This window comes from Gymnoscopelus microlampas (assembly GCF_963454915.1).
Source record: "Gymnoscopelus microlampas genome assembly, chromosome: 6".
Classification (NCBI taxonomy): Eukaryota; Metazoa; Chordata; class Actinopteri; order Myctophiformes; family Myctophidae; genus Gymnoscopelus; species Gymnoscopelus microlampas.
Genome location: NC_139943.1, coordinates 16,139,269 through 16,156,461, shown reverse-complemented (window position 1 = coordinate 16,156,461; position 17,193 = coordinate 16,139,269). Strand labels below are relative to the sequence as shown.

At 43.1% G+C, this 17,193-nt stretch overlaps 1 protein-coding gene across 1 annotated transcript in view; it reads right to left on the bottom strand.

Annotated features, from left to right (window-relative positions):
• Window positions 1-17,193, bottom strand: part of agbl1 (AGBL carboxypeptidase 1) — a 222,385-nt gene that overhangs the window by 134,607 nt on the left and 70,585 nt on the right. The window contains exons 8-10 of the mRNA XM_084060959.1: window positions 6,978-7,186; window positions 4,128-4,290; window positions 1,376-1,461 (exon numbers count right to left, since the gene is read on the bottom strand). Of these exons, the coding sequence (XP_083917085.1) occupies window positions 1,376-1,461; window positions 4,128-4,290; window positions 6,978-7,186 (458 nt within the window). The remainder of the gene's footprint in view (window positions 1-1,375; window positions 1,462-4,127; window positions 4,291-6,977; window positions 7,187-17,193) is intronic.

Here is a 17,193-nt window from a genome sequence, read left to right as displayed (position 1 = left end):
CCAGATCACTCTCCTCTCCTCCTCTCCATATCATTACACTCTGCTCTGCTCTCCTCTCCTTCTCATATCATTACACCCTGGTCTCCTTTCCTACCACTGAGCCGTTACGTCTGTCATCCTCCCATCCTTCCTCCTCTCCTCCCACCTGCCTCTGTCTCTCTCTCTCTCTCTCTCTCTCTCTCGTTCACTCACTTTCTCAATCTTTCCCTCTAAAAGTGTCTGCATGCTGCCATTTTAGGTGATCACCCTAAGGTTTAGGTGATCAAACCAAGGGGACCGCCCACCCAACGTCTAGACCAATTACAGAGGCAGGGTGATTTCGGTTAGTAAAAAACAGATATGTGTTGAGTTGAGCGGTGAGTCGCTTATCACCGCGGCTCAGTGACGTCATGTTGTAGTTTTCAAACCACCGCGGTGAGAGGGTGATCACCGAAAAATGGTAGCATGCTCCCCCCTTAACCCCTTAACCCCTATCCCCCTAACGACCAACTACAGCTGTGGTTCTCAAACTTTTCTGGATCAGGGCCCACTTGAAAATCTCTGAAGTGTCATCTGTGTCATCTGTCCTCTGACCACTTAACACGACAGTCAAAAGGCTGCATGCATTTTCAGAGCGTGTTTATTTTAATTATCAATCAATTGTGTTCCGGCTTGGATCAATGGAGCTAACTTACTCCTTATTGGTATCACAAAGGAAAAACAATCCCCCCAAGGTTTTAAAGAAAGAATTGTAAATACCATGCAATTTATTACATTTCTTTATGTCATATTATCATTACAATGTTTTTGTTTTTGCCAATTATTTGGGGTCCCACGTGCAGTATCCTCACGGCCCACCAGTGGGCCCCGGCCCAAAGGTTAAGAACCACTGAACTAGTCTGACTGCACTGGCAGACATTTTGTTTTCTGATTCACAACAAGTCAAATCTGGGAAGCAAGTAACTTGTTAAACGTGTTCATCTTTTATTGTCACTTTTCTGTCCCCTCCATTTTGTAAAGTCGTCTTTTCATCTTTGTTTTCTTTCATCTTCTACTCAGCTGTCTCTATCCATCATCGAGAATACTTCAGTCCACTTTCCGGTCGCTTCTCTCTAACATCTCCACACTGCAGCTTTCACTTCTTCCTGACATCAATCTCCCACCATTCGTCCGTCTGTCCATCCATCCATCCATCTCTCCTTTCAGTGCACGTAAACGCGCACGCGTGCATGTGTGCGCACGCACGCACATATGCACACACACACACACACACACACACACACACACACACACACACACACACACACACACACACACACACACACACACACACACACACACACACACACACACACACACACACACACACACACACACACACACACACCATACTCACATAGTCTTTACTGTCGGCCTCTTCACTCTCACCGTCGTCGTCTTCTTCATCCTCCTCCTCCTCACTGTCTTCCTCACTGTTCAGCTCTAGAGAAGCAGACAACAGGTGCAAACCATCAAGACATTACCTGCTACTATCTAGAGTCAAGGCCAGTGGTTCTCTGAATTGGTTGTGAGCTTGTAGATTGGCCATCTTCAAATAGCCAGTGTATATAGACCCCTTAACAGACGACGTCACACTGATAAGAACCAGTATGCGCGCAATGAAACCCATTCTGTCAGGTCTCGCTAGGACGCGCCTCACTAGCCAACACAGAAGAGGAGGTTGGGGTGTGCTGAAACCAGCGCACCCCGAAACAACAGGTTGGGAATTGATTGCGTGAAACAATCACCTGTGCGTCCAGTCTCAATGTTAGTAAACAAATAATTGGTCTATAGGGGTTAAAGCAGTGGTTCTCAAGTTTCCATGTCCTTAGGGGTGGTTCCAGGGGGTCCCCAGCAAAATGCGTATATACAGCATCACAATAATTTTAACCACTTTATCTATATTTTGTATGTTCGCTATTCAAAAATAACAGATCTACAAGCTCACAGCGTGTCACTTTGTGCCACAAAGCTACAAGCTTGTACATCTTCTATTCTTGAAATCTTTGAAAATGTTTTAATATTCGAACACAACTCTTCTGTTCTGGGGGTCCCAGTTTGAGAACCACTGGGTTAAAGAAGCTAAAAGTGATTTTGATGCTACAGTATATTAACTAACTGGAAGTGGAACCCCCTCAAGGACCCCTGGGGGTCCCCGGACCCCACACTGAGAACCACACGCATTCCCACACCATAATTCCCCAACTATAAACAATTCCCCATTTCCTGTGTGCCAAGGTGCATCCTGGGAAATATGCAAAATGTTGCAAGCCTCAGCGGAGTCCAAGGCAGAGAGAACAGAGAGAAACCAGATTTTATAAACTTGACTCTTTTTTTTTATATCATTCAAATGTGTCTGGTTGGTTAATAACTCATTATTCTGTGGTTGTTGTGACAAACTGAGAACATAATTATTACATCACATTACTGCTTTACAACAGAGCAGCAGGGGAATAAAGCTGAGTAGTGCGGTACGGTTATTTAAAGCTTCATTCAATTATGCTGAATCAACATGTGTGACCTCATTCAGTAGGCTAAATGTTATTCACATTGATCAAATGATAATCATAATGACTCTCTCTGATATTTATGGTCAACATTTCCGATTCACTGCTTTTGATGTCTGTTTCCTTTCATCTCTCTGTCTGTGAATCACTTAATTCTCGACCCCAGGTCGATTTCCTATTCAACATGTTTTTTTTGTCTATCACTCTATCCCCTTTTCACCTCTCTCTCTCTCTCTCTCCCCCCCCCCCCCCCCCCCCCCCCCCCCCCCTTTCAGCCAGCTAGGAAATTGTTGCCAAGGTAATCATAGATAAGCCTTGTGAGTGGCTGGGAGTCAGGAAGTGAAGGTCAGGATGGAGCCTCCAGTATTTAATGTATAGAATATAGATAGTCTTCTCTCTCTCTCTCTCTCTCTCTCTCTCTCTCTCTCTCTCTCTCTCTCTCTCTAGGAGGGGCTACTATAGGTGCACATCTTCTATGAGAGAGAAGAGCGTGTTGAAATGATATAATCCAACACACACACACACACACACACACACACACACACACACACACACACACACACACACACACACACACACACACACACACACACACACACACACACACACACACACACACACACACACACGTACACACACAGGGTTGAACTGCAGCCCACAGTGTGTTTCATCACACAGACCTGCAGTGTTTCACACCTACAGTAGTACGCTGTGTGATGAAACATGAATGAGCTGGAAAGACCTGAGGAAGATTACATGGACCAAAAGATGAAGGTAAAGGATGAAAAGGAGGAAGGACAAAAAGGTGAAAGAGAGGAAGGGCTGAAGAAAGAAAAGAAAGAAAGTTGTTTAAGCCTTAACCCATTAAGGCCTTAACCGTTAAGGTAATCATAAGATGATGATGGGATTCAACAAAATTCCGATATATTGTAGTTACCTCAGTTTTTTTCCCCTGTACTGAATCTCTTCCCTTTTCTCGAGATCAAGTTTTTTTGATTTTTTTAATAGCCCGAGATCCACACTGAATAATTGATTTTCCAGCTCCTGGACCCAGGCTCATTAGATGATAAACAACAAGTTTACTGGTCAACTGACACTCAACACCCCAGGCTCTCTCAACCTTCATCACTTTACCAAGTCACACACAATTGTGTGCCTCATGCTTCAGTGTGTGGGTGCGTGTGTTCGTGGCATCACTTTAATGCACCACAAAGTAATTTCCATGAGTACAAGTAACTTACTACAGCCCACTATTGATGTTAACATACTCTAATACCATGCTTATCTTAACTCAATGTGGCGTTTATAGACCGTGGACATACATTTTATTATTATTATTTTATTATTTTATTTTTTGTTGTTGTTTACTGTGTGTGTGTGTGTTGTTTGTTTCAGTTTTTGCTGTTGTTTATACCTTATTCAATTTATCTTTTTTCTCACTCTTAATATTTGTCTATCCTGTTACCCACTCATTTTCTTGACTGTTTTGAGATACCTTGTTTATTTGCTTCAGTACATGCCTATACATGTTTAAAAAATAAAAAAAACAGTCTAATACTCTTGTGAACACCCTGTACTAGAACGTTAGTCATGGTGACTCACCTAGTTCCGGGACAATGGGGTTCGGTCCTGACTTCCGGGGCAGTTCGAAGCAGTAAACGGAGAGGTCAGACTTCATTGGGAGAGCGGTTTTAGGATAGCACTTCCTCATCAGCTGGACAGAGGGATCCACCAAAGACTCCAGGCCCTTAGTGAACAGACAGGTCTGCGAACAAACAAGTGAATGCAACTGTAAAAAATGTAAACGGCATCGGAAACGTCAACAAGACAGAAGTAACTCGCTGCAGTTCTCCAGTGGCTGACTGTCCTTTAGGAAGGCTAAGCAGCCACATTGACAAGCTACGGTGTGTCACTAGTATCAATGCATTAGTATCAATACAGTGACACGCTGAGGAGGAATACATCAGGACGCTTCTACTGTTCACAAACATCTTAACTCTTTCACTGCCTAGGACGCCTTTTTTTTCCAAAGGCTCAGACTGCCAAAGACGATTTTTATGACTTTTTCGTTGTACTTTTCCACCAGTTGGCGCTGTTCTCTAACACACGAGTGCCCCTTTTCTCTGTGACTAGTTGAAAAGTTAAGGAAAAACAAAAATCGCTGGCGATTCATTTATGCATTTAATCTGGCAGTGAAAAGAGTTAATTTCAAGGACCCCCATAACTCTGAAAGTGTACTAACAGAACCAAACGGATCCATCAAGGGTCCGTTTTGTTCCATGTGTACACTCTCTGAGTTACAGAGTTGTAAGCATCCATTTGGAACACCCTGAAGGAACCCTGAGGGTCTCTGGACCACACTTATCTTTGCAGATAGCTCAAGAGTATAAACATGCCAACCAGGTCTACAGACAGAGAGAGAAACGAGAAATTAAAGGTAGGGTAAGTGATATATATTTTTTTTTTGTTAAAAGGTTAAAGTACTATATTCTGATAGTAATCATTGCTACAGAGTGTTTGTTCGGTCACAGGGCCTCTCCAGCTCTTTAGTAAACAGAATATAGTACATTTTCAGGTAGGTGACAACATTTGAGCCAATCAGGAGAGAGCACTGTAAATACATTTTCTGTTTAATAAAGAGCTGGAGAGACATGGGAGACTCCTTATATGGACAGGACACTCTATAGTAACGAGTACTATCAGAACATAGACCCATTTTGCAATTATTTGAATAATTGCAAATCACATACCCTACCTTTAACTTGAAGTTAAAATAATGATTTAGACCCCTCCATTTTTAGACACAAGAGGGACAGGGTAGTAAATTGAGAGCATGGGGGCCCGGGAAAACAGGGAAACACCTGGAGGGGTCAGTTCTAAAACGTCCCAATAGATTTTGAGCAGAAATAACTGTGTGGCTCTTGTACAGTACATGTCAGGCACTGTGTGTGACCTGGAGCTTGATTTCAGAGTGCTGTAGTAAGCTTCTCTAGGCAGCGTTGAAAGGCTTTCCGCTTCACCCGGGCCGCCTTGCTGAGACAGCCTCCACCGTGTTACTGCAGAACAACACGCTACAGTAATGCAGAGAGGGGTGCCACCATCTTTTTGGGGGGCGACAGCAGCATCATGGTTTTCACGTTTGTTGTTGTTACATCACCTCAAGGAGCACAGGGGCTGACTGCCGGCAGCTCCTTGGTTATATGCGCTCACGTACCCTGCACATATTATTCACTGGCACAGAGAGAGCGCTGATGAAAGTAGAGCTGGATATTGGGAGTCAGGCTGCCTGGAGTCGTAGAGGCAAAAAGGCTACGTGTTGCTTTTTTATGCCAGCGCTTCAGAGGTGTATGCAGCTCTCAAAGTTTAAAAAGAGCAAAAGTGCTTACTGTATCTGCACCCCCCCAGAGCAGAAAACACCCCTCTGATCCTGTTCATTAACAACTTAAATCCTATATAATTACTTTGTCGACCGGGGTCCCCCAGGGATCCATTTTTGGCCCCAATACACCAAATCTACTCAGCGAAAATAGTCGAGGTACAAGCTCAGCATTGTGAGCTTGTAGATTGGATATTTTTTTTGCAGAATGTTGGCCTATTTTCGCATGACATGCCCAGAACAAGGCTGCTGTGGTTCGTGTGGTTAACTGAGAAGTGTGCTGATGCTTAAACACAGCATTCTACACCTCAATCCATTAGCTTCAAAGCTTGTTTTGTTTTCCATTAGCCCCCTAAAGCATTCTGTGTCCCCAGTAGCTTAAATAGAAACTTGGTTGTTTTCTTGCTTCCTTTTGTCAGTTCTTTGTGCCTGCAGGCATAGATATCGAGGTAGCTCATACATATATCACGATCAGACAAGACATAATACAACAAATTAAGGTGCACCTGACACCCCATCCATGTACTGTAAGCAGTGACTGGCCTTCAGTCAGTGCCAGTATGATTTTTATCATTATTATTATATAATACAGAAGCAGATTAAAGCAACGTGGCAATCAGTACGGCTGACAGAATAGATGCAATGCTGGCTGTATCGGCTCAGGGATAAATAAATAAAGAATGAAAAAGAGCTCGGGTTGTAAAGTGGCTGCCCGGTGCCCACCACCGCAGAGGTTGTGGGTTCGAATTCACCATGGTTTGTCAAGCGTCTGACTCTACACAAACACAATTGGCCCGTGGTCGGGGGAGCGATGCCGGGGGGGAAAGGTGATAATTGTCACTGGCAGGGGGCGGCACCAGTCAGCAGGGAGTGTTGGGCGGGAGGAGTAGGACGTTAGGCTCTACGTCCTCCCGGTGGGGGCTCCTCACTGGTAGGTGAGTCAGTAGGATAACAACAGCAGTGACAACACTGACATGTGTGTGTGTGGGGAGGAATCAATCGGCACAATGACTACATTGTGGAGAAAAAGGTCTAAAAAGCAAAAAAAGAGAGAATGAAAATGATGACAACTGTACCTGTGTAACTTCATACAGGAGTCCTATCCCTCCATGGGACACCAGAGCATGTCTGCCTGCAGTGCTGTTGGTCAGCCCGTGGAGGCAGCGCAGCAACGCACTGCGGATCGCTATGGCGATGTGTTCGGTGTCCTTACTGCTCCAGTCCTCATAAAGACGCAACAAACCAGAGACATAGCCTTTAGCTACTGCTGAACGGACATTCACCTCTGTGGAAAGAGAGAGACAGAGACAGAGATGTTAACGTGTGCCAATCTTCATACAGTCTGAAACTCACTTCAGAAAGCAACAATGTGGGACTGGGAGAGAGAGAGAGAGAGAGAGAGAGAGAGAGAGAGGGAGGGGTGTTCTGGACAGCTTTGATGGTAACCTTGATACTTTAAATATTCAAGGATAAATGAACTGTCCAAACTTATAATAATGACAGGTTATGCTGTAGCACAAGGTTCAGGGTTCAAACCTCGGCCCGGTCAACTCTATGTGTAGCAAGGCTTGGGAAATTCACCTGGGACGTACAGTATACACCGACCAAGTTGTGAGGAAGGCACAACAATGCCTCTATTATCTCAGGCAACTGAAGAAGTTTGGCATGGGACCCCAAGGTCCTACACAGGCCTTCTACAGAGGCACCACGAGAGCATCAAGACTGGCTGCATCACTGCCTTTTATGGGAAGTGTACCGACCTCGACTGCAAAGCAATGTCGTGCGGACAGCCGAGCGCAACAGTGGGTGTGAGCTTCCCTCTATCCAGGACATACTGTATATGACGGCCAATTTGTCAGCAAAACTCGCAGGCATATCAAAGATCCTAGCGATCCCAAACACAGACGGTTACAAATGATACCAAGTCTTAGTTCGTAGCCACAGAATCAAGGCCAGTGGTGGAAAGCAACCAAGAACATTTACTCAAGTACTGTCCTTTTAGGAATTTTTACTATACTGGAGTATTTCCAGTTTTCAGTACTTTTTTCTTCTACTCCACTAAATCTCAGCGGCAAATATTGTACTTTTACTCCACTACAATTATATGAAAACTTTAGTTACTTTGTAGATTTTGTAGATTACCCACTTCAGCCCTATAATTTCGGCTATTTCAAAATAGCCGATCTACAAGCTCACAATGTGTCGCGATGCGACGCATTGTGAGCTTGTAGATCAGCTATTTTCAAAAGATTTTTATATATGTTACACATTTGAAAACTTGTGAAATGGGACATTCTGCATAATGAGTACTTTCTGCTTTTGGTACTTGAAGTACATTTTTTATTCCGGACTTTTACTTGTAACAGAGTATTTCTACATTGCAGTTTTTACCAAGAAAAAAAAAATAGTACTTTTTCCACCACTGATCAAGGGTGGATAGAGTGGATAGAGATAGACCCCCCCCCCCCCCCCCCCCCCTCATGAATGAACAAGCCAGGAAAACTTCAAATACATTTTAGAATGAATACCCACCACCTGCTCCCGACTGCCTGTCTGGGTTCAGAGGCAGTCTTTGTGCTAAACAATGCCAAGGACACTGTCTGGCACAGACCGATGTTTATAACTTAAGAGTTAGAACCTTGCACACAGCACCTTCAACCACCTAAAGCGCTAGGACCAACAGTCAAACTTTGTTTTAATATTGCTACTATTCGTTAATTACTACTTTTTTTTTTATTATTTAATTATTTCCGTCTAGTAGATGCTATTGCATAAAGCATGTCTTCAACAGGGTCTCTGGGACCCCTAGCGGGTCCTCAGAGTTAAGGGGTCCTTGACCTGAAAGATGTTTCAGATCCCTAGAATAAAGAACTATCTGGCAATTCACCATCAGTATTACACAGCAAGTTTTAATTAAGCCCTTGTGTGGCCAATGCTTCAACAGCAAATCATGAACACACATACAGTGCGCGCACGCATACACACACACACACACACACACACACACACACACACACACACACACACACACACATCATCTGTGTATACAGTGTGCCCTGCAGTGTGAAATAGATTAATACAGTATTAAGAAACCCATTGCCCCCTCTCTACTAATCACATATGACCTTTTAACCATCACGCACACACACGCACGCACCCACCAACACACACACACACACAAGCATGCACACACACACACACACACACACACACCCCCCCCACCCACACACACACACACACACACACACACACACACACACACACACACACACACACACACACACACACACACACACACACACACACACACACACACACACACACACACACACACACGCACACGCACACGCACACACTTAATGAATCCACATATACACACATACATATATCCACTTATTTAAATAGGCACCTGTGTCCAGCTGTGATAAATGGATTATTGGTTTAATGACAGACCTACAAATCCATTTGACCTTTACAAACACCTAAACACACACACACACACACACACACACACACACACACACACACACACACACACACACACACACACACACACACACACACACAAGCACCGATGTTTTGGCATACACACTTAGACTACAGTAACATACATACATAATGTATGTACACAGAGCCACCTGTTTAATTATCTAGTATAGTAGTCTGGACATGAATACAAAGCAATATAAAACCAATACAAAACACCAAAAGCCCCAGTAGCAGCGCCTAGAGGCTGTGCTACTCATTACACCCAACTGGAGGAAATGTTGGATCGCAATACGTTTTATGGCAATCTGCCCAGCTGTTCTATTCTGAGATAACATGCACGTGCAATTGGACATTTTGGCCTAAGGATGGTGCTAGAACATGGGGCACTGGGTCACCAAAATTCTCTGGAAAGCATGAATGCGCTCAGCAGTGGTGGGAAAAGTACTCACATTTTTATTTCAGTAAAAGTTTTAAATTTAGGTAAATTTAAGAAAGGTTTTTACTTAAAAGAATCAATACTGCAAAATGGAAATGCTCTGTTACAAGTAGAAGTCCGGAATTCAAAATGTACTTGAGTAAAAGTACAAAAGTATTGGCATCAAAATGTACTTAAAAGTACCTAAAGTAAAAGGACTCATTAGAATTAGTCCCATTTCAAGTTTTCAAATGTACAAAAATCTTTTGAAAATAGCAGATCTACAAGCTCACAATTGTGAGCTTGTAGATCGGCTATTTTCAAATGGCCGAAAAATGTATGTAGGTTTGAAGTGGTTAATGTATGTTTTGTACAAATAATCAAAATCTACAAAGTAACTAGTATCTAAAGTTCTCAAATAAATGTAGTGGAGTAAAAGTACAATATTTGGATCCGATATGTAGTGTAGAAGTAAAAGCATTGGAAATTGGAAATACTCAAGTAAAGTACAATTACCACAAAAAGTACAGTACTTACTTACTTAATGTACTTAGTTACTTTCCACCACTGGCGCTCAGCAAGTTTCATGGCAATGTGCTAATTAGATGTTCATATATCTTGTGTGTAAGTGTAAATCGTGAGGAAAGGTCATGGGGTCTCCAAAATCCGTAGGGGCCATTGGCTGGAGGGTATGTATCACATTCCATGGTAATCTGCCAGTAGTTTTTGAGATATGTTGTTTGAAACCAGAGACTGTAAAAAAAATATGGACGAAGGGAGGCCCCATTGGTTTCTACAGGCCATTTCGAAGCCACTTTCTTTGGCGAATTGAATTCTGCCATCTTTGAACTTCCGGTCCCGACCACCAGTGGTCCTTGAGGGGGTTCCAGGTGGTCCCCAGCTAAATGATGGAGAGTTGGTAACCAAATTGACCCTTACAGATCTTTAACTCTTGAGAGCGTAAAATGAAACCAAATGGACCATTACGGGTCCATTTGGTTTCATTTTACACTGTCAAGAGTTAAATTATTGTTAAACATCTGCATTACTTAATCAAAGTATAGTTATTTTGACCGACGTTTGCGTGTTATCTCTCCTATGGTGCCAACATCAACACAGCATGGAATTGTGGACAAAATCGTATCCAACAATAACAAAATATTCAAAGTTTTGGGTCTGAGAGTCTAAATCTAATCAAACGGTGGTCCGTGGCTCAAATGACGAATAAATAATGGACCTTGATATGGAAAGGGTTGAAAAGCACTGCCTTAAGAAAATCAGGAAGTGGGCTTCAAATCCAGCGGAGATTACTTGGCGGACGGACGGACGGACGGACGGAGATCACCATTCTTAGAGCTAGAGGGGCTGTCAGTTTAGTTTAGTTTATTAGCACATTGTAATAAAAAAATTAGAAACAATACATATCAAAACAAATAAAACAAGTTACAGTGCATGAAAAGGAAGAAGCCAGCAGGCTTATTTGGAATCCTTTCCAGTAGCTTGTGACACATTAGATTTAGGAAGTAATATACCTAAACATATTTATGAAGTTTTGTCCCTGCCTGTGTTTGTCAGCCACTCTGTCACCAAGTAGTTTTTGTTGTGCACTTTACAAGGCAATAAGACCGTGCACGTCAATAAGAGTGTGCACGTCGCTGTTGTTGCTCCAGCCTGCAATTTAACAAGAAGCATAACGCTGTGAAAGAAGAGCCAAAGGAGAGTTTTATTTAAAAACTCCACACTGGCATTTCTGTGTCAGCGTGACAAACGTTTTAGTAGATTTAATTAAAACACCTCATAGCAGTTTAAATGGAGCCGAATAAGTTGTACACACGCACGCAGACCTTACACACACACACATAATCGCGAACACACACACAGCTGCGTAACGTAAGGTGAGCTCTATTCTTCAACACCGTTCCCATACTTTAAGCCAGTGGTTCTCAAACATTTTGACCCCCAAAATGTATTTGGCCGCGGATCCCCATCTGAAAATATTTTGTGCCAGAGACCACTCGGCCAGAATAGAAGATTTGTGTTAATTTTTTTTTTTTTTGTTGCAGATCTACAAGCTCACAGCGCGTCACTTCGTGACATGCTGCAAGCTTGTACATCTTCCTGGTGGCACTATAACAGGCCCATGTGAGACATTTCTGGCAAAGGTTCTGCTCTGGTATCCAGGGAGTGTGTACGCATAGTTTCGCTGCGGTCAAGCCAACGGTGCCGGAGATTATCTGTTCACCGACAGACAAAAATAGTCTCGGCCATGCCGTCAGCCTGGCGGAGACAATGAATTGCATGTATTAATTCCAGCTCCTTTGCTCCAGCCGTTGGTTTGTTGCCCCTAGGTGGAGAATAACATGACAGAAAAAAACTCTGTACCTGCAGCCATTGCACTACTAAACAAAGACAGCACCTCACCTACAGTATATGCATATGATACCAGTATGTACAACAGCATTGAACTACAAGCAGCTTTGTTTTATGTGTTAATGCATATAACACATTATGATCTTAATCAGCAGCACTAGAAGGCCCAGAATAAACTAATTTATTTGGGTAAAACAACCCTGTGGACACACTCTTATCTAGATACTGTGTAAGCTTCAAAACACCAAACAGCAAGTTTGGTTTCTCATTAGTGCTTTTTGCTAGATAAGGATAACTTCAAAAGAAGCGAAGTTTAGACATTTCCAAGGTTAACTATTACCTTTCATGTGTAGTTATAGCCAAGTGTAGGTGTGTGTTTCATGTCATGTTCCTCAATCTTTGCCCTCATGCACTATGCCAGGATCTATGAATATGCTAATGTGGCACGCGCCCGCAATCCCCTTCACGCAATAATCAATAATAATAATCATCCCTGCATGTTTAATCCCCCAGAATGTGAGAATATCCAAACAGAATTACAGCAAAAACTACAGAGCCAGTCACTTCCTCATTAGCCTCTATCTCCAGGCTTTTATTGTTTAGTTTTGCTAAAAAATAAAAGCCTGGACCAGCGCGTCGGTGTATAGGAAGTGTTTCATTTCCCCAACCAACCAGAGTGCAGTGGGCGTCGCTCGTAATGTTGTGTTGACGGGGTGGGGGCTGACGGACAGATCGGTGAACCAATGGGATCAGGCGCATTCTCTCCGCGCTGATTTTAAACCTGCCCCTCTATACACGAAAGCAGGAAGGCTAGTGCAGCCTACTTCCTCATTGACCAGTACATCTCACCTCCCTTTACGGAAACAATTTCAGATGAAAAGGAGCATGTATTGCGCTCTATCCTATTGCAGTGGTTCTCAAACTTTTTCAAGTCAAGGACCCCCAAATGTATATGTATTTGGCCGTGGACCCCAATCTGAAAAGAATTTGTGCCATTTTTGCTGGGGACCCCCTAGAACCCCCCCCATGGACTCCTGGGGGTCCCCGGGAACACACTTTGAGAACCAGTGCCCTATTGTACTTTGGCTATTCAAAAATAGTCAATATGCAAGCTCCACAAGCTTCCACAACGCATTGCGATGTGACGCATTGTGAGCTTGTAGATCATCTTTTATTTTGTGTAATATCTACAAACATTTTGACTCATTTTGAATCATTTTTACCTTTCTTATGGGGGTCCCTGGCACAAAATCGTTACAGATAGGGGTCCGCGGCCAAATACATATCAATTTGTGGGCCCTTACATGAAAATGTTTGAGAGCCACTGGCACTGGGCAAGTGAACTAGCCTGGCAAACCATCCCGGAGTGGTTTACCAGGCTACAAGTGAACCACACGTAGCTGTATAGCATTATATTAATGCTTTGGAGACATGCATAGCACAAGAAACTACCAGAATTTTCATGGGTACGTTTCAAAAAGACATTAATCAAACCAAAAAGAAATTTTAAACAAATACAACACGCTACAAAGTTAGCTACATCCAAACACTGTCAGTTTGATTCAAAAACATGTTTGATACCCCCACCCCCCAAAATACAAAAAACACAAATCTTGAAATAGTGGTTCCCCAGAACAGATGTTGAAATGACAGCTATACTGAGCTTAATTGCGGCCTTTATGTTGCCGCAGAACATGTCTTAACAGATCAAAGAGAAAGACTAAAAAACATGTTCATCTTGATGTTCCAGTTTATCAGTAAACACAGTCCCCCCCTTGATGTTTTGTGCAAATTGGCACTTTGACATAAAGCGGAGCACAGCATTGAATAAATCATAAACAGCTTAGAGCTCTCTAAATAGAATGCCGCCACTAGAGTGCCGTTCCTCAAACCATGGCTGGATACATTTATAATTGTGTCCCTGAAAAGTAGGTTAAATTGGCGATCTACAAGACACAACACATCGTATTGTGACAGGTTGTGAGATTTTACTGTACTAGAGGATAGGGCCCTCACGTCTAGAACCCTAACATGGGTTATTTTTGTATTTCCTGAAAAGTACCGGTTTTGGACATACAAGGTTTCCACCCGACAGCAATGATATGATCATTCAGAATAGAACGTAAAGTTCTTTAATAAGGACGCCACTAGTTGCCCATTGAAGCCGTTGAAAACAAACATGGCTGTGCATATGCATAATTACAGAAAAGGTTTAGATTAATCACAATATAAAAGCATGCAGCGTTTGACAGCTTTAATGTGTTCTACACAAGGCTCTGTGAGAGCTTGGCTGTAAATGCACTGATGGGCAAATGCAGTTGGAAGAAATTGAGATGGTTTACATCATTTATTCTCAACGTGGGTTTTCCCTTAACAAATCTGCAACTCTGACAGTGTAGATTGGGGTCCCAGAATTAAAATCTTTATCAAATGGGGGTCCGTGGCCTAATGTATGTCAAACTGGGGGTCCTTGAAATTAAAAAGGTTGAGAATCAACTGGTCTGATACAAACCGCTTCATTGAATGCAAGGACATTTACAAGGTAATGTAGGACTTTGCTTCTGTAGCCGTACAGTAAAACACTGAGGGTGCAAGACTGAAATATAATTGATCAAAGTGACAGTACGCAGCACGATCCTGGCTTTAATTTAACTCTGAAAGTGTAAAAATGTACATGTCAAGATCCATTAACAGAGCCACCCCAATGACAGATGTGCCGTGATTCAATTGAATCTGAATTTGTTCATTTCCTATTTTTAGTCTTTAAGAGTTCTCTTGGTCTCTTGCACACACCTGAATAAAATCTCCATGACAGGTGCGTTGGTGGAAGTAGCCACGCATACTAATCAAACCAATAAAGTATTGTTTATTGAGCTCAATGAAGAATAACTGTAATCTTTGTAAACTGTTTATCTTTATTGCAAGTGAAGACAGTGTGCGGGTGTTTTTGATTCTTTGATTTGCTCATTTTAGTTAAAGAGAGTTAAACTAACACTCTTTCTGAAGTGTACAGTACATCTACTGTGTAAATACAGACATGCATTGCAAACTTTCAAAAGATCTGAGCAAAATAAACACTGAGGACGTTATAGTTTACATGACCACTTATGAGCAGAGACACAACAGAGAGAGAGACAGGAGGATGAAAGAGGGATATACAAGAGTGAGATGGAGAGAGAGAAAGAGACAGACAGACAGACAGACAGACAGATCGAGGGGATGAAAAGACAAAAACCAAAGCATCAGCAGCTGGAAGGGAGAAGAAAAGAAGGAATGGATAGAAGAAGTAATAGGGATGAAGTGAAATAGAAGAGATGAGAGGGAAGCAGAAAAGAAAGACAGAGAAAGATAGGCATGCCTGTGTGTGCGTGCATGAGTGCGTGCGTGCATGAGTGCGTGCATGTGTGCGTCAGAGAAAGGGAGATACAGTAGCGGTAGGTTAATATTTCCACATATAGTGAGTCAGTGTCTGTGAAACTGAATGAGTGTGTATGCACGTCTGAGTGAGAAGCACAGGCAGAGAGAAGCATTCATTAATGCAGACAGCTAGGCACACGCACACACACAGACACACGCACGCACGCACACACACAGACACACACACACACACACACACACACACACACACACACACACACACACACACACACACACACACACACACACACACACACACACACACACACACACACACACACACACACACACACACACACACAGTTTCAACAGGTGGTGAGCCCCACAGCAATTGGGATCGCGAAGTGCAATGCAACACTGACCCCTTTGGGCCAGATTAGCACACTGCAACACTTGCACTCTCATTATCCCATAGCTCAGTGATTCTCAACCCTCCTAATTTCACACAGGCCCCAATTGGATGTGCATGATTAGGCCACGGTCCCCCATTAGATTTAGTCTCTGAGACAGCAATCTAACCGACTCGACGCCAAGCACCGTACTCCCTCAGGTCTTCACCGATGTGCGCGCCGAGTTTGCCGAGTCGCTTCCTCAGCCCCATATATGGGATTAACAGTTTCCTGGAAATACTTATGTTTCTATATCAGTGGTGCTCAAACTTTTTCATGTCAAGGACCCCCAAATTATTAAGTATTTGGCCGCGGACGCCCATCTCAAAATATATTGTTCCAGGGACCCCCCAGAAGCAAAGATTTGAGTACAAATCTTCGCTTTAAAAATATATATATTCAAAGATTTGCACACATTTTCCCAATTTCTCAAAAATAGCAGATCTACAGTACAAGCTCGTAGCGCAGCACTCGGTCCCGCCTCTCTACGAGCTTGTAGATCTGCTATTTTTGAAAGGCCAAAGAAATCAATGCTTCCCCGGTCTTAATGAGTTAACGGTCGGATGCTTACATATGCTTACATATGTGCATATTGATCGGATCGGCAGTTCTGGACGACCGACTCGACCCTGGACATGGTGTTCCCTCTGGTCGCCGGCGACGCGTGCGATGAGTTTTAAGTCGGTCGGTCAGAGAAAAACGTGAACTTAAGATGCACGCACGCACGCACGCACGCACGCACGCACGCACGCACGCACGCACGCACGCACACACACACACACACACACACACACACACACACACACACACACACACACACACACACACACACACACACACACACACACACACACACACACACACACACAGACGGAGAGACAGAAACTTTGCACGTTTAATGTAGGAATATTATTATTATTATAAATTATGCAAGGGATTTAGGTACAGGTCCTTCAAGTTTGGTGGCAAAATAGGAAAAACGGGCAAAAAGGACAAAACAAATAAAATGTTTACTGTGTGAGAGACTTGGAAACTTTTTATAAGGGAAGCTGTTGAGACTTCCATCAGAAGTGTGTTGTTGTGACTCTGCTCTCTCTATGTGGGTGTGTGTGTGTGACACTCAGTGACAGGTGACACGGCCTCACATCTTTTTTAGCACACTCACTGTCAAACAAACCCCCGGCCTTTGAAAACACTGGAAAGACAAACACT